This window comes from Sus scrofa, chromosome 16 (genome assembly GCF_000003025.6).
Source record: "Sus scrofa isolate TJ Tabasco breed Duroc chromosome 16, Sscrofa11.1, whole genome shotgun sequence".
Lineage (NCBI taxonomy): Eukaryota > Metazoa > Chordata > Mammalia > Artiodactyla > Suidae > Sus > Sus scrofa.
The window spans coordinates 5,985,927-6,004,320 of record NC_010458.4 but is presented as its reverse complement, the minus strand read 5'-3'; the positions used below and the strand labels follow the sequence as shown (position 1 = coordinate 6,004,320).

Below are 18,394 nucleotides of genomic sequence, written 5' to 3'. Positions count from 1 at the left end.
TGATTGTAAGCCATCTAGAACTCTTCTCCTCTGAAAGTTAGTTAGGATAACACGATAGTGGAGTTCACTTGTGGTGTGCAGCTGGTTAAGGCTCCAACGTCACTCTGGCATCTTGGGTCGCTGCTGTGGTACAGGTTCAATCCCTGGCCCGGGAACTTCCACATGCCTCCAGCACAGCCAACAAAGTTTTTTTTTTAAGGTAATACTATAGTGAATATTTTACAAAACATTCTTTGCTGTTGAAGTTTCCTTGGGACAAATTTCCAGAATTGACATGAAGGAAAATTACATAATTTTTTTTTTTCCTGTTGTGTCCTTAGAATATAATAAAGGTGGATGGAGATAATAAGTTCCTAGACTTTGGCTTCATTGGGCCTGATTTTGAATCTTGGTTGCGGAACTCTGAGAAAGTTAGTTAACCTCTCTGAACATTATGAAATGATGTACGTATGTGGCCCAGAGCAATGCTGCCCCATACTCTTATTCCAAAGACATCATACTGATGGATGGTGCCAGCGACCAGTGCATAAATACCCCTAAATACACCCACTTGGAGTTTATCACTCAGAAGTTGAATAGAAGTTTCTCATTTTCTTTATCTTGTACATGTTTGATTTCCAGGAAGGAAAACATTTCTCTGCAGATTTGCATTTCCTCTTCTAAGAAGTGCCTTTTTATATATTTATTTATTTATTCTCATTTGTCTCTTAAAATAGCTATTGCTCCTTGCCTTATAATTTTTGCTTGTAATTCTGCTTTCCTGTCTATTGTTTTTGTCCTTGGCTTTTTTTGGCTTTGTTTCTGTCTTCCTTGTAAAGAAATTACACTTTTCACATTTTAAAATCTCCGGTTGTTTCCTTGTGCAGTTTCTGCTGCTTCAGAGGGCTCTGTGGCTTCTTCCTTTCCCTTCGCCTATGGCCGCGGTAGTGATTTTGGGTCGGAGTTCTCTTTGTAGGCTGTATTCTTCAGTCTTGCCAGCAATTCCATCCTCAGTGTGTGTGTGTGTGTGTGTGTGTGTGTGTGTGTGTGTGGTGGAATTGGGAGGATGGGTATTTTCCTGATAAGACTGTGGCTCCTAAATCATAAGAGAAAATGAAAAAAAAAATCTTAGGTCTATTTCAGAAGATTTCTGGCTTCCTTTTAGGTACTTGTTGGGAACAAAGCCCCTGTAGGTGGCTGCTCATTTTTATGAATGAAAATCATAAATAAGCATTGTGTTAACTTCTGTTTAGTATCCAGAGGGCAAACTAAGACCTTCAAAATGCTTTGGAGAAATGGAAAAGAGAGATGGAATGAGCGTCGCAGGAAGCCAGATCTAGATCCTTCCAGGCTTTCTATCACCATCTCTTGTAGAAGGAGCAGTAGATGCCCTGATAGAGCATTTGCTTCCACCCACTGGGGTTCCTGCTGCATCTCATCATTAAGACCAATCTCAGGGCTCACAGGGGAGGAGCCTCCCATTTTTTAATGTGTAAGAAAATAATAAATGTCCCGTTACGTTTTGAGACATGTAGAAAACGTATTCTTTGTCACCATCTTTACTGTGACTCTCTAAGGTAATTTTTGGTAACATAAATAGGAGTTTTGTACATAAGGTATTTATTTTTATCTTATTGATGGGTTTATCTTAATACCATTTTTTTAAATGTGTACCTATGTAAAGTCTGTCATTTAAAAGTAAGGATGCCTCTATTTCTTTGTTGCCTTCAGAATGGTATTTAATAACTTTGTTGAGTAATGAACATTTTTTCTTCTTCCTGTTCTTTTTTTTTTTCTTTTCTTTTCTTTTTTGCTTTTTAGGGCTGCACCTGCAGCATATGGAAGTTCCCAGGCTAGGGGTCATATCAGAGCTGCAGCTGCCCGGCCTACACCACAGCCATAGCAATGCAGGATCTGAGCTGCGTGTGTGACCTACACTACAGCTCACAGCAACGCCGGATCCTTAACCCACTGAGCGAAGCCAGAGGTCGAACCTGCGTCATCATGAATACTAGTCAGATTTGTTACCCCTGAGCCATAATGGGAACTCCTTTTTTTTCCCCCCCAGCGTGGAAAAAAAAAATGAAAAGGTAATTACCTTTATTTTCTTCCAGACGGCGATGGAAGTAATGCAGTTTAGCAAGGAAGAAGTTCGGGAAGTGCTGAGGTTGCTCGCTGGTATCTTGCATCTCGGGAACATAGAATTTATCACTGCCGGTGGGGCGCAAATTTCCTTCAAAACGGGTAAGATGGCTTCTCCATCCCTCCTTCTTTTGGGTTTTGCCTCCATGGGAAAACGTAGATCTACCGTACTGCCTCTCTGGCCTTTTACAGAAAAGATGTTTGACTCCTGGGTTAAGGGCTAAGAACTTGGCATCTGATGTGAACTGTCAGCTGATAAAAGGTCAAAGTGACAAGTGATTACTGAAGGGAGTGGTGGCTGTGTTCTCATCCTTGCCAAGAAAGAAAGAAAATGGGTTGAATAAGAGGAATCATTAGCAGCGAGAATTAGACGCAGGAAAGATGTTATGAGCCAGTCGCTTGTGTTGCTGTGGTTATTCAGGGTGATTGCCTGTTGCCATAGTAGGAGGGGTTACAGCTGTTTAGTGGGTTCGTAGCCCAGCTCTGCCACAAGCTGTTTGCTCGGGTTGCTTAGTCCCTGAGCACCAGTGACTTCTCCCTGGTGGAGTGTCTCAGAGACGTGTGGTCAAGATTGAGTGCGTGAACATACACATGATAGTGTTGGTTGTCATTTTCCTGGAGTGATTTATTTTGTGAACTTTCCTGATGGGAGCCATGGATGAGGGCGTGGAGGCTGGGAATTGGATGGGTTGAAGTTCAAAGTGGCTGCAGAGGAGCTCAGGCCAGTAGTTCTCCAGCATGTGGTCCCCTCGCCTCTTGATAACCTTAAAATCACGGAGCACGGAGACTTCGGAAAAGCTGTTGTTTATGTGGGTCATATCCGTTGATGTTTATTACATTAGAAATGAAAACTGAGTTTAAAAAAATAACACATTCACTGAAAAATAGCCATGATAAACCCATGGCCTGTATTAAAATATTATGTAAAAGATCATCTTCTAAAACAAATCAGGAAAGAGTGACACTGACAATTTTATAAATTTTTTAAATGTCTGATGTGGAAGTTCGCTTGTGGTGCAGAAGATTAAGGATCTGGTGTAGCTGCAGCTGCAGCATGGGTTCGATCCCTGGCCCAGGAGCTTCCACATGCTTAGGGTGTAGCCAAAAATAAATAAGTGTGTATGTGTGTGTATGTATGTATGTATGTATATACACACATGCACACACACAGAGACACATGTATAAAATAAAGTATCTGATGTGACGGAGGACAGATGGCTTTTCCTCTGTTCCTGCCTTCCATTTGTAAAGCTACCTCATGTCTTGTAGCCACTGGAAAATTCTTCTGTATACTGGTGAGAGGACGAGAGAAGAGAAGCAAGTAACATCTCAGTATTATTATTGGAAGTAGTTTTGACCTCTCAGACCTCTGACAGGGTCTTAGGGCCCCCACTTGGGGGGCTCTGGACCATACTTGGTCCAGGCATCAGGGTCTTTGCCTAAGACTCAGTAAGCCTAAGACTCCTTAAGGGGGTGAAGAACCTGCCGCAGGAGGTGTGTCCCCTGTGTCGACTGCCTGAGGGACTTAGGGATGTTCTCGGCTTTCCTGGGTCACTGCCTGGAGTCTGCTTGGCTCCTGTTCGGGGCCCCGTGGCCTGTTCCTTCTCAGGGCTGTGTGCCCACTCTGGCCTTATCCTTCCTTCCCAGCCTTGGGCAGGTCTGCAGAGTTACTTGGGCTGGACCCGGCGCAGCTCACGGATGCCTTGACCCAGAGATCCATGTTCCTCCGGGGAGAGGAGATCCTCACGCCTCTCAGCGTTCAGCAGGTACACGGGTCCCTCCAGGCAACCTGCAGAGACACTCCTGGGTCTGCAGATCAGGGCTTTGACTCAATTAAGTAACCACATTGAACCCTTCAAATGACTTTGGTTCCTAGTCAAAGTGAAGAAGACATCCAGGAGTTCCCTGGTGGGCTCAGCAGGTTAAGGACCTGGTGTTGTCACTGCTGTGGTTCGGGTTCAGTCCCTGGCCCTGGCCCTTCCACATACCACTGGCTCAGCCAAAAAGAAATGCATTGAAAAACTAAAGAAGATACCCACACCCAGGGGAATAAACAAAGCTGTTCCGCCGTCTTCTTAGAGACAGTGTCACCATGTCTTTGAGAGGATTGAACCTGGTGGAGATTTCCCGAGTTTGAGTCCTGACCCTACTGCTGCTTATATTCTGTTCTTGGGTATTTAGTCACTGTGCCTCAGTTTCCTCCTCTGTAAGCCAAGGCTAATTGCCATACCTAATTCACAGAATTCGTGTAAAAATGGTAATAAAAAATATAGCTAAGTACTTAATGACTGGTGCAGAGTAAGAATTACATAAACATTAGTAATGATGATAACATTATTATTATTATTAATGAAAACAATGCAGCAGTATGTTGTATTACTTACTTTTGCCTCTGCCCCTGCCTTGAGCCAATTACAGGTGCTGGCCCATCTAATATCTTAATATCTGTTTCTTGATTGGATAAGTAAAGATGTTAACTATACTGTGAAGAAATGTTTATAGAGTAGAATACAAAAAGATGATAATGAGTGAAATAAGGCCATACTGGGGTTTTTGTTTGTTTGTTTGTTTTGGTCTTTTTGTCTTTCTAGGGCCACACCTGTGGCATATGGAGGTTCCCAGGCTAGGGGTCCAGTTGTAGCTATAGCTGCCACCTACGTCACAGCCACAGCAACGTGGGATCCAGGCCGCATCTGTGACCACATCTCACGGCAACGCCGGATCCCCAACCCACTGAGCGAGGCTAGGGATCTAACCCTCATCCTCACGGATGCTAGTCGGGTTCACTAACTGCTGAGCCATGACAGGAACTCCAGTTCTTATTGTTTTATACCTGATACAATTTGTACCAGAATATATTGATTCAAATTCTTTCTTTTTTTTTTTTTTCCTCTTTTTACGGTTACACTGCAGCATGTGGAAGTTCCCAGGCTAGGGGTTAAATGGGAGCTGCGACTGTGGCCTGAGCCATGGCCACACCAGTGGCAGATCCAAGCTGCACCTACACCACAGCTCACAGCAATGCTGGATCCTTAACCCACTGAGCAAGGCCAGGGATGGAACCTCCATCCTCATGGATGCTAGTCAGATTCTTAACCTGATGAGCCACAACAGGGACTCCTAGGTTCTTTCTTATAATTCATGCATAAGGTTGAATTTGCAAGCCTGATAGTGAAGGAATTCTTGGTGAACCCTGCTGTAAATAAGCAAGCTCCCATTCTCTAGACACCTGTGCTTTTCTCGATGGTGTTGCGTTCCTTCACATTGGGGGAAAGGGTGTTGAGTGGGGGTGTCTCCTGAGTGGGGCATGGCTGGGCCTGTCTGCGGGGGCCGCCTATGGTTATCTGGCAATGGCATCCCTGTCCCCCCGCCCCCGCCCCAAACCCCTGGCACAGGCGGTGGACAGCAGAGACTCCTTGGCCATGGCACTTTATGCGCGCTGCTTCGAGTGGGTCATCAAGAAGATCAACAGCAGGATCAAAGGCAAAGATGACTTCAAATCTATTGGCATCCTTGACATCTTTGGGTTTGAAAACTTTGAGGTATGCCTCCAATGAGTGGGATAATCTTAAATCTGTTTCTCTGCAGATCTGGGGGTGGTTGGAGGGGGGCTTTTCTCTACCTTTATATGTAGTGGTGAGAGCGCTCAAGATACTTATTGAGTGGTTTTTCCCCCCCTAGGTTAATCACTTTGAGCAGTTCAATATAAACTATGCAAATGAAAAACTTCAGGAATATTTCAACAAGCATATTTTTTCTTTAGAACAACTGGAGTATAGCAGGTAAGTGCTCACCGAATTCCATTTCTTTTTTTTTGCTTTTTAGGGCTACACCTGAGGCATACGGAGGTTCCCAAGCTAGGGGTCACATTAGAGCTGCAGCTGCTGGCCTATGCCCCAGTCACAGCAACATCAGATCCAAGCTGCATCTGCCACCAACACCATATCTCGCGACAACATGGGATCCTTAACCCACTGAGCAAGGCCAGGGATCGAACCTCTGTCCTCATGGGTACTAGTCAGATTCATTTCCACTGAGCCAATGATGGGAACTCCATTTTTTTTTTTTCTTTTTTTAATGAGCCATTACATCATTACATTAGATTGGTTTTAAAGCTGTATTTTACTACACCTTGGCCCCTTTTAATCTTTGTGCAGAGAAGGCTTAGTGTGGGAAGACATTGACTGGATCGACAATGGAGAATGCCTGGACTTGATCGAGAAGGTAACTCACTGTTGAGGAATTGGTCCAGTCCCAAGGGTGTCCAGCTGGGCTGATTCACATTTATGGGAACCAAAGAGCTTGTGTGAACATGCACATCAAAGATGTGAATGTTTAGAACACAATGGGCCGTTTGGAAACATAAATGTCAATGTACGAGGTTGCATTTAAATACTTGGCCTCTTTAAACCCATTGTCTCATGGGAGTCAATATTTTAAGTATCAACAGTGTGCATATTGGCTTCACAGAGATTTTTGAGTCAGCATCAAAAGGTTTGCCGGACCAAGAGTGGATTGGCTCATTGTTTTGTCCACCAAATTGCAGTGGGTCCAGCTTTTTTAGCGTGGAATTAATTGGATTTCTTTATTATGTATCATTCTGAATTTTTCAACTTGAGAAATTATTTTGCCTCTTTTTTTTTTTTTTTTGTCTTTTGTCTTTTTTGTTGTTGTTGTTGTTGCTATTTCTTGGGCCGCTCCCGCGGCATATGGAGGTTCCCAGGCTAGGGGTTGAATCGGAGCTGTAGCCACCAGCCTACGCCAGAGCCACAGCAACTCGGGATCCGAGCCGCGTCTGCAACCTACACCACAGCTCACGGCAACGCTGGATCGTTAACCCACTGAGCAAGGGCAGGGACCGAACCCTCAACCTCATGGTTCCTAGTCGGATTCGTTAACCACTGCGCCACGACGGGAACTCCTATTTTGCCTCTTTTATCACCTACTTGAAACAGAGTAGAGAGGGAAAGGAGCTAAAAAATTATTTAGAGGCATACATTCAACTTTTAATTCATGTATAACCTTGTTTCCTCTCTTCTAGAAACTTGGCCTCCTAGCCCTTATCAATGAAGAAAGCCATTTTCCTCAAGCCACAGATGGCACCTTATTGGAGAAGTTACACAATCAACATGCTGTATGTCAAAACCTGCCAATTCCTGATTACGTCTGAATAGCAAACCTGTGGATTGAAATTGCATAGGACATTGCCAGTGTTGTTGGCCCCACTGTGTCTCCCACATGGAATTTTTTGCTCAAATGAAAGCTCTTCTCCGCTTGCTGGAAGTGGATTAAAATAAGCCAAAGGCATAGATGTGGGGCTGCTTGTCAGAATTCTAAATGCCCACGTATATTCAAAGTTCAGCATTTTTTAACCTACTCTAATGGCACAGACCAGAGTTGCATGGTTTTGGTAGAGTGCATCAAAGGCCATGTTCTAAACCTCTGATACTTGGTGGGGTTTGAAATTGTCTTCACTGTCAGTTATAGGTAGTTTTCTCTGGAAATCAGTGGAAATCTGTAAGGGAAATCAGGCATTTGTATTATCATTATCATTATTATTATTGTTATTTTTTTTTTTTAGAATAACCACTTTTATGTGAAGCCCAGAGTTGCAGTCAACAATTTTGGAGTGAAACACTATGCTGGAGAGGTAACATCTTAAGATCCTTGCTGACCTTTGCCCATTTGGTATTTTGAGAAACAGTAATTTCAGAAGCTTATCATGGAAGTTCCCATTGTGGCTCAGAAGGTTAAGAACCTAACGTCGTTTCTGTGAGGATGCTGCCTCGGTCCCTGGCCTGGCTCAGTGGGTTAAGGCTCCAGCATTGCCACAAGCTGTGGTGTGGGTCGCAGATGGGGTTCTGATCTGGTGTTGCTATGGCTGTGGTGTAGGCCAGCAACTGCAGCTCCAACTTGACTCCTGGCCCGGGAACTTCCATGTGCTACAGCTGCAGTTGTAAAAGGAAAAAAAAAAAGGAGCTGATTGAAAATATGGGGAACGAACATCTTTTCATGGGCCCAGCTATTAAAGGAGAGGCTTATGGCCTGAAATGATTCTTTTGATCCAAACTAGGTGCAGTATGATGTGCGAGGCATCTTGGAGAAGAACAGAGATACTTTCAGGGATGATCTTCTCAACTTGCTGAGGGAAAGCCGGTACGTCCATCTTCCTCCCCGACCCCCGAGATGCCTGACTAATGTCTATGCACATGCTTTTAATCCAGGATAAAGAAGCGATTAATTTGGAAACAACTTGGTTATTATTATCTTCTTCCCTGGATAATGTTTCACCAATACAATGACACAAGCAATATACAGTGACACTAGGGGTAGTGACTACCATTTAATAAAGCAGTGTTGGAACAGCAAATCCATGAATTAGATACTTCTGTTAATCCTTTTTTTTTTTTAATTTTTAAATATCCTTAGATCCTATTACTTTATTTATTTATTTTTTTTTTGTCTTTTGTCTTTTGTTGTTGTTGTTGTTGTTGCTATCTCTTGAGCCGATCTTGCGGCATATGGAGGTTCCCAGGCTAGGGGTCAAATCGGAGCTGCAGCCACTGGCCTACGCCGGAGCCACAGCAACGCAGGATCCGAGCCGCATCTGCAACCTACACCACAGCTCACGGCAACGCCGGATCCTTAACCCACTGAGCAAGGGCAGGGACCGAACCCACGACCTCATGGTTCTTAGTCGGATTCGTTAACCACTGCGCCACGACGGGAACTCCTACTTTATTTTTTTAATCAAAGTATAGTTGATTTACAGTGCTGCTCCAGTTTCTGCTGTACAGCATAGTGACTGATTCTCCCATATACATGCATTCTTTTTCTCATACTGTCTTCCATCATGTTCTATCCCAGGAGATTGAATATAGTTCCCTGTGCCGTACACACTTTTTGTTTATCCTGATATGCAGGTGAGGAAATTGAGACTTGCAGTGGTTAACTGACTCAGGCAGGATCCCTCACCTGGATTTGCTCTAGTCTGCTGGGTTCAGGAACCTGAGATCTTGGAGTTTCTTGGTGGTCTGGCAGTTAATGATCTGGTGTTGTCATTGCTATGGCACAGGTCTGGCCTGGGATGGAACCTCCCCAGGCTGCGGATATAGCCAAAAAAAGAGTCTGAGGAGTTCCCGTCATGGCTCAGAGGAAATGAATCTGACTAGGAACCACGAGGTTTTGGGTTCGATCCCTGGCCTAGTTCAGTGAGTTAAGGATCCGGCATTGCTGTGAGCTGTGGTGTAGGTCTCAGATCTGGCGTTGTTGTGGCTCTGGCTTAGGCTGGTAGCGACAGCTCCGATTAGACTCCTAGCCTGGAAAACTCCATATGCCACGGGTGTGGCCCTCAAAAGACAGGAAAAAAAAAAAAAAAGAAGCTGAGATTTTAACCAGTATGACCTACTATCTTCATAGCAAGCTTAGAGCTTGCAGCCTCAGGTTTGTAGGCACGTATCCTCTAATTAGTGTAAAAGGATATCAGAGAAGTAAACAAGCATTAATTCAGCTAAAAGTTAAGTTAATTACATATTCATTGATTCATGCATGAATCGTAAATTCCATTACATCAATAGTTAAGGGAAGCATGCAGAAATTTTCAGAGATTAGTTTAGCTATTTGTAGCTATTAAACCAGGAGGCTATTTTTAGCAGGCCTTATGAGTGAGAAAGAGGAGAGAAACAGCTCTTGCCTTAAAGTTTTCTGTACCAGTGTCAGATCCAGTGTGAATCTCTAACAAACACATTTTTAATACCTAAGGAAAGTCGCACAGTTATTAAAAAGCTCTAATACTTTTAGAAGTGAAAGGACCAGGTGGCCACTTGTCACTTAAATAGCTGTGAATTGGGGTGAAGGGGACCCATCTAAAGTGTCAACTTAGAAGCTCAGGGTTAGAATTGTTTGATCTTTCAGCTCGTCTTAATTCTTCCATATGTGGACTCCCTAATTACAACCTCATCAGCTATTTTTAGTTTTAGATGAGTTTTCCGACCTGTAAAAAATAAATAGCCACATTTTTAAAAAATGCTATAGCATGTTATCTATCTCTCAAAGCAGCTTTAAAGTGATACATTTAAATAAAGGCACTGTTTTGTGGTTAAACAGAAGTGTTTTCCTGTGAAAAGAACACAAGTCTGGAGACCAGGAAACGATGTGTTACTGGTTGCTGTTGGGATGCGGTGGTGTGGTGATGCGAGGGGGTGTGGAATTGAGGGAAAGAACTTCATTTCAGCCCCAGGTTTCTCTCTGCTGTTTGCTGGCCTTGCTCTTTTTCGTCTTTGATAATCTGTGATATTTTAATGGAACCAAAGCCTTTTTGCAAAGCACAGAGCACTTCAAAGAGCAAGAATGAAACAGCACCCTAGGACGAAAGTGAGAAAGGATCGGGCAGAATGAAGGGTGATGGGAGAAGTGCTGGCCTGGCCACTGTGAGGGGCGTGGGCGCAGGATGGGCTCCATGCTTTTCCTAGTCACGGTGGAGCCACCAACCTCCACTTCCAGCGTTACAGCCCATAACATCTTCCATGCAAGGAAGATAAAGTCATTGAGAAGCCTTTTGCTTTATTAGAAGTGGCAATAGCGCTTATAGAATTTGTTAATGATACTAACTCCTCTTGGCCCTTAGAGGCACTAGCCATCACACTCACCCTCTGGCCTGGGTTTCCTCGTTTCCTTCTCACCCCAGCATCACGGAATAAATCCTAAAATTGCCCGCATTTTCCAGATGAAGAAACAGGCCTCGAGAGAGGCAAGCCTCTTATCTAAGTCACACACACTACATGACAGGGGGAGACAGGGTTGGAACCCGGGTCGGCCACTCTCCAGAGGTGGCACCTTGCCATCTGTTAACTGGGTGGATCTTTGCCACATTGTGGGACATACCAGACACATCCCCCCCCTTTTTTTGGTCTTTTTGCCATTTCTTGGGCCACTCCCGAGGCATATGGAGGTTCCCAGGCTAGGGGTCGAATAGGAGCTGTAGCCACCGGCTTACACCAGAGCCACAGCAACGTAGGATCCAAGCCATGTCTGTGACCTACACCACAGTTCACGGCAATGCTGGACCCTTAACCCACTGAGCAAGGGCAGGGATCGAATCCACAACCTAGTTGGATTCGTTAACCACTGAGCCACGACGGGAACTCCTCATCCCCCTTCTATAGATGAGGCTGGGGAGGCTCTGGAATCGCTGGAAAGCTGGGCACTCCTAGGTGGCCTGTCACCCTGGGTCACCTCCATTCCAGGAAGTGGGACCCTCTTTTCTCCTTCAAGACCCTCCTGCTCCGAAGCAGCCATGTCTGTTTCCAGTGCCTACAGCTCTCCGGCAGCCATTGGTTTGAAATCTTAGGAAACTTTCCTAGCTCTTCCAGGCCCCGGTGTGTTGTTTTTAGTGGGAAAATGCGTTATAATTACAGTGATCCTGTGCCTCATAATGGGGTGAGTGTGGCCCTGATGGCCCTCCTGCTCTCTGCACCCACAGATTCGACTTCATCTACGACCTATTTGAACACGTTTCAAGCCGCAATAACCAGGATACCTTGAAATGCGGAAGCAAGCATCGGCGGCCCACTGTCAGCTCCCAGTTCAAGGTTAGTCCTCACCACTGGCCTGGATGAATTGGTCTTTGTCGTGATGTTAAGAGCTGAACATGGGAATGAGGCCTATGTGAGGTCTGTGAAAATGTTTCTTTAATTTTTTGTTTTCTTTGATCATCCTTTAAAACCAGATGGTGCTTTAGGAAGAAAAACACATGTTTTTTCCTGTGTCAGTTGAAAAAAATGTAAAAATTTTTTGTCTTATGAAAAATAAGTTGCTGCTTATGCTAAGCTTATGAAATAGCAATTCATCTTAAGAAGGACTGTTTGGCCATTTGGGATCACTCTGATTTGTATCTAAAGGTTCATGCGAATCTAAAGTATATTTCTTTGTGTGTCTGGATTTTAGCATAACTAGAGGAATAACCAAGTCCATGGTTAAATGAGGTCAGTGTCAGTTTGCTTGTCCAGGTGTCCAGAAATCAGGGAAGATAACATTTGTATTTGCATTTTATTTTAATTATTTATTCTTTTCTTTTCTTTTTATGGCTGCACCTGTGGCATATGGAAGTTCCCAGGCTAGGGATTAAGTTGGAGCTATAGCTGCCAGCCTTCCGCCACAGCCGAAGCAGCACAAGATCCAAGCTGCATCTGTGATCTATGCTTCAGCTGCAGCAACGCTGGATCCTCAACCCACTGACCAAGGGCAGGGATTGAACCTGCACTCGCATGAATACTAGTCAGGTTCTTAACCCACTGAGCCACAATGGGAACTCCCATCTCCATTTTAAATATTTAAGCCTTTTAGATAGTTTAGAAGCAGAGCATATGAAGACCGTTTCCCTAACTTGGTCGTTATGTTTTATTCCCAAATCTTACCATGGGAGGAATGGAGGTACCTCAGTCAACAGTGTGTTAAACTTGCCCTCTGGGCGGCTCTCTTTCATTAGTTACTCAGAGTTGGATGCTTTGGCGGGTGGGGGTCCTCAGTCCTGTGTGAGGTCTGTTGTACGGTGTGGTTGGTCACGAGCCGGATCCCCAGCTCGTTCACGTGATGTGACTGGCAGGTTTGACCCAACTAGGGTATGATAGTAACAGCCACAGCTTATTATCCACTCAGTGTGCCAGTCACTGGCCTCATCACTTCACATACGTTCTCTTGGTCACTTCTCCCACCATCTTGGAAGTATGTATTATTGTCCTCGTTTTATAAATGGGGACCCAGGGTTTGAAGAAACAGAGACTTGCTCATCCCTCCGAGGCCTAAAGCTAGGATATGAGTCGAACCTGGGTCTGTCCAATGCTAAACCCTGAGCTCTTCATCCTCCAGGGCAGTTGTTCTATGGCCTTTTTCTAGATCAGCATTCCCTGGAGTTGCCTCGGAAGGCTTTGGGGATGTGGGGACTTAAGTTGGACTAGGAATCAAGTCATGAGAGAGAGTGGGCAGGGCTTCCAGGTAGAGACAAGGGCAAGAGGAGGAGTCCTGGGACAGAAATGTGCATCCTGGAGTTCCTGTCGTGGCTCATCCATAGCAAACTCGACTAGGATCATGAGGATGCAGGTTCCATCCCTGGTCTTGCTCGGTGAGTTAAGGAGCTGGTGTTACTGTGAGCTGTGCTGTAGGTCACAGATGCAGTTTGGATTTTGCCTTGCTGTGGCTGTGGTATAGGCCGGCGCCTGCTGCTCCAATTCGATCCTTAGTGTGGGAACTTCGATATGCCAAGGGTGCAGCCCTAAAAAGACCAAAAAAAAAAAAAAAGACAGAAATACTAGCATGTCTGGAATTTGCTTTTCTAGAAGAAGTGGGCGTAGTATGTACAGGGGCAGGGGGCAAGGGAGATGAGACTAGCTGGGAGCTAACACTAATGATGCTTCGGTAAATGTTAAAAATTCTGGAGTTCCCGTCGTGGCGCAGTGGTTAACGAATCCGACTAAGAACCATGAGGTTGCGGGTTCGGTCCCTGCCCTTGCTCAGTGGGTTAATGATCCGGCGTTGCTGTGAGCTGTGGTGTAGGTTGCAGACGTGGCTCGGATCCCACGTAGGCCAGTAGCTACAGCTCCGATTAGACCCCTAGCTCTGGGAACCTCCATATGCCGCGGGAGCGGCCCAAAGAAATAGCAGAAAGACAAAAAAAAAAAAATCTTCACAGTTAAAAAAAAAAAAACCTTTAAAAAAAGAAGAGACAGCAGTATTAGGGAAGATTGATCTGCCTGGTAATTTGAAGATAAGAGTAAGAGATTGTGGCCCAAAGGCCAGTGAGGTACTAGTATAAGCTGTCATTTTGATGGAAATAATTAGGAACAACCCCAGTGGGAGAGTGAATACTTCGCAGGTTTTCTGTCCTAAACATTGAAATATCCCTGGGTGGTTTTTTGCTGATTAACGGAATGGTGTTTTGTTTCTTGGTTTTTGTTTTTGATGGTACTATGTCCAGGAAGTAATAAATGAGTTTTGTATATGTGAAATAATTTATGTGACAGTTATCTTTGCTTTATTTTATATTAGAATGACTAGGTTAAAAATAAAAACTCTCCTTGGATTTATATTGTTTTCTTGTTTCTGATGAGTACCTAGGGTACTGAGAAATTTAAAGACAGATATGAGAGACTAAATCAACATATACGTTTTCCTTTCTAATAGGACTCCCTGCATTCCTTGATGGCAACGCTAAGCTCCTCTAATCCTTTCTTTGTTCGCTGTATCAAGCCAAACATGCAGAAGGTAAGATTTCCAGCCATTCTAGACTGAGACTGTGTCTTATTTAAGGACACCTCCTCCTGGGGTGGTTACTTGCAGATAAGGTTTCTCCAAGGTTTTTTCATAATAGGAGGTTGGACATGTATATGACATGATCATAACCTAACAGTCAATGGAAAAAAATCCCTTTGTCTTTTGGGCCTGTTTGTCTGCTTTTGAATGAAGCCATTCACTATGTTTTAGAGAAATCTAGTTTTAAAAGGAAATATTGTGAAGCCTTTGGTTTTGTTTGTTTGTTTATTTTTAGCATTGTTTTGCTGCAGAATGTGATAACAGCTTTTTAGAGAAAATGGTTGGTGTGGTTTTTGTTGTGGCTGATTTTTTTTTTTTCCCATTTTAGTTTCTTTTGCTTTATTATCAAAGATGATGACTGTCTGTATTCTATGTAGTAATAATAGATTTTAAGGACTTCAACTAGTGGGTTGCAACTAACTAGAAGACCCCTGTCATCATAAGTTTTTGTGTCATGTCTCTGTGTTTTAGCTTTTTTTAATTAATTTATTTTTTTATCTTTTTTGAGGGCCACACCCACAGCATATGTGAGGTTCCCAGGCTAGGAGTCTAATCAGAGCTGTAGCTGCTGGCCTATGCCACAGCCACAGCAACACCAGATCCAAGCTGCATCTGTGATCTACACCACAGCTCACGGCAACGCTGGCTGGATCTTCAACCCACTGAGCAAAGCCAGGGATTGAACCCTCCACCTCATGGTACCTAGTTGGATTCATTTCCGTTGTGCCACGATGGGAACTCCTGTGTTTTAGCTTTTTAATGCCATAGCCTGATTGCTCATTTTTAGTTTAAGATGCTTGCTTATAGGAACCACATTATTGAATTCTGTCTTCCACGAAGGGAAGTCATTGTCTTTGGTGGGAAGTAGTCTGTTCGTTTTGTTTCCTAGCTCTGAGGTGTGATGGTGAGAATTTGGCGTGTGTGGCATAAAGTGACTGGGACTGGGGATCTGTAGAAGATCTCTGATGACAATTTTATTTAAATCATCGATGCTGGTAGCTTAAATAGTAACTCTTTTTTCCTTTTTTTTTTCAAATTAATAGTAAAATGTTTTAGGGTATCAGAGAAAATGGCAACTTTTAGCTTTTTTGACATAATATAGAAAATTAAAACATATAGTAACCATGTCCTGCCTGGGTCAGCCGGTTTATATCCACTTGCTGTGCTTTTGCAAAACCCCAGTGGGCAGGATCTGCAAAATCAGATAAATGGGCTTTGCATTTTGGGTCTACACTCCCAAGAGATGTTTAACCTCTGCCTGTGTCTCTTTCCACTTTTGACAACGGGGCTAGTCATACCGTATTTTATTTAACATTTGTGGTTTTCCACCAGTTTAAGGTCTTTGGGCATTGAGATGCATCTTAAAGCTTTCGATGAGGACAAGCTTTAGTGGGAAATTTTCCCTCTTCTGTGGCCCAGTAATGGTGCAGGTTGTTTTGTTTTGTTTTGTTTTGGTCTTTTTCATTTGAGGGCCGCACTGCAGCATATGGAGGTTCCCAGGCTAGGGGTCGAATTGGAGCTTTAGCTGTTGGCCTACACTATCGCTTTGTGCAACCCTGGATCCTTAACCCACTAAGTGAGGCCAAAGATTGAAGGCTGCAGGTGGAGCCTTAAAAAGAAAAAGGAAAAAAAAAAAAAAAAAAAAAAAAGAGCCAACCCAGCCTCCTGGTTCCATTTCTTTTGGCACACAGCCCTTTCCACCCCCTGATTTGTGGCAAGCACTAATTAATAACACACCAAGATGAGCTGTAGAAGGCTTTGAAAAACCGTCTCAGCACCATTTTAAAGGCATTGAGCAAATCAGACATGAGAACTGACTTGTTTGAGGCCTAAGATCTGGGTGTGGTATTAAGTGTGAACGGGCTAATTAGACTATAGAAATAGTAAATTGTGACTCGCTCAGCATCATTTGGTTCCATTGAGACTGTTACTGGTGATGGGACATGAAATGTATGATGACAGCTCTCCTTTGGAGTTTCTCAGGAATTTTCTTTCGTCCTAAGGTAGTAGATGGTTCTAGAAACTTAACAGGGAATGTCTTGCTGACCTCTGTCTCTGTCCAGAGATGGGGAATGTGTATTTCTGTTGTGGAAGGATGAGGCCGCCTGCCCCTACCTCATGCTCTTGCCCAGTCAGATATCTGTCAGGGGGTTCAGAAAGGTGGCTGCAGATGTGTGCATGTGGCTGTGTTCTGTACATCATCCAGGAACGCAGAGCATGGATTTGGGCAGCATGCAGACACGGCCCCGAGGGCCCCAGGCCTATGGTATGGGCTGCCTCCTCTCCTTGGCAAGTGTGGGAAGCTCAGAATGGACACTCAGGCCCAAAGCATCTAGAAACCCTTCTGTGGGAATATCACAAGGTTTTATCACTTGAGATTTTTTTTTTTGGCGGCACCCATGGCATGTGTAAGTTCCCTGGCCAGGGACTGAACCCGAGCCACAGCAGTTGCTGTCCTTAACCAGTAGGCCGCCAGGGGGCTCCTCTTATTTGGAGTTTTTATGTTTTGCTTTGAAAAACTGCTATAAGTTGGGAGAATGTAACTGAAATGCTGGAACAGTTATGTCAAATCAACTCTCATAATACATGGGCATTTGTCTCTTTATGAACAATTTGTAGCTCTATCTGGAGTGTTGCATCAAAGACACTTCTCTAGCATGGCTGAGAAATCCTCCTGGCACGAAGTTATGGAGAAAATAAAGGCATAGCTCTTAGTGGGGCTGGTCTGCAGCCAGTCCTTGGCCTCAAGGATGCCCTTCTCCCCTCACCTTAAACTCCTGTTTCCTAAGGGCAGACGTGTCCATCCGACAGGTTTTAGTTTGCGATGGGGCCTCCTGGCTTTGTTCTGTCGTGGGTTGCTTAGGCGGCAGTAGTTTCTGGCTGGAAGTGTCCCTGCCCACTGTAGGAGGTGTCTGTATCAAAGAAAACCCCCGTCGCCTCCCCTGAATTTCTCCTCAAGGGCGTCCCATGGCCTGTCACCTCTCACTTTGCTCCCTGCCTGGTGTTTTAGCAGATAAGTTCTAGTCAGAAAAGTCTGTCATTTAACATTCCTCAGGAAAACAAAAAACAAAAAAAAACTCGAGGAGGTGCAGGACAGAATCAAAGAAGAGATGAGAAATATCATGAGAACTTTCCCAGGTGTGGGAACAGGTTGGCAGTGGTTTCCAGCCCGGAAGGTGAGGCTGGGCCTACTTGCTGCAGAAGCTGGGGGGCTGTGGTGTGGAACTCGCCTGACTGGCTCTCCTCACTCTTCCCTCTGTGGGTTTGATGTGAGGAGCCCTTGGGGCCTGGGGAGAAACATCCTTGATTCCTGCAGGATCATATTTAAGCTTCACCCCAGCATCACGGCATCCTCAAAGGTTCTGTCAGGGCTTCCCCAGAAAGGCAGGCCGTGGCTCACCTGGGTGGCCTGATGCTGGGAGTTGTGGGGACAGACTTCTAGCACAGGTGGCCACATGGAGTTGGTTTGTCTAAGGGAAGAGAAATGTCCAGCTGAGGGGAGACTGGGGGCCAGGCCCCCAAGGAGGGAAGCCATGCAGTTTATGAGGTGGACTGCAGTCATCTTAGCTGGGAAGTGGAACATCAAGCAGGAGAATGGAGCTGGGGATGCAGGACGGGCCTGGCTCTGGTGGCCATATTCCTAAAGCACTGAGACAGGAGGCCATGTGAACCGTCACACACCGAAGTCTTCCAGAAACTTCTGGGGAGGCCAGTGCTTTTCCCTTAAATCAGTCCGTGTCCCTGTCTTTCTTGGGGCCAAGGTTGGTATCAGATTAGGTCCCTCTTTTTGGCTGCAGTCAGGCCACATGTCAACTGAGAACGCCATGCTGACATTATAGAAACAAGCCTTTTGTTTCCAGAGGCGTCATGATTTGATGAATGGCTTCATGAATCTCGCATTTCCTTTTTTTTTAGGTAGTTTTTTTTGTTTGTTTTCTGGTTGTTTATTTGTTTGTTTTTGCTTTTT

General features: G+C 44.6%; 1 protein-coding gene across 1 annotated transcript in view; it reads left to right on the top strand.

The window, feature by feature from the left end:
* Positions 1–18,394, top strand: part of MYO10 (myosin X) — a 238,375-nt gene that overhangs the window by 141,165 nt on the left and 78,816 nt on the right. The window contains exons 10-19 of the mRNA XM_005672397.3: positions 2,094–2,223; positions 3,769–3,887; positions 5,517–5,663; positions 5,803–5,903; positions 6,279–6,345; positions 7,163–7,255; positions 7,703–7,771; positions 8,195–8,277; positions 11,603–11,711; positions 14,299–14,379. Coding sequence (XP_005672454.2) covers positions 2,094–2,223; positions 3,769–3,887; positions 5,517–5,663; positions 5,803–5,903; positions 6,279–6,345; positions 7,163–7,255; positions 7,703–7,771; positions 8,195–8,277; positions 11,603–11,711; positions 14,299–14,379 — 999 coding nt within the window. The remainder of the gene's footprint in view (positions 1–2,093; positions 2,224–3,768; positions 3,888–5,516; positions 5,664–5,802; positions 5,904–6,278; positions 6,346–7,162; positions 7,256–7,702; positions 7,772–8,194; positions 8,278–11,602; positions 11,712–14,298; positions 14,380–18,394) is intronic.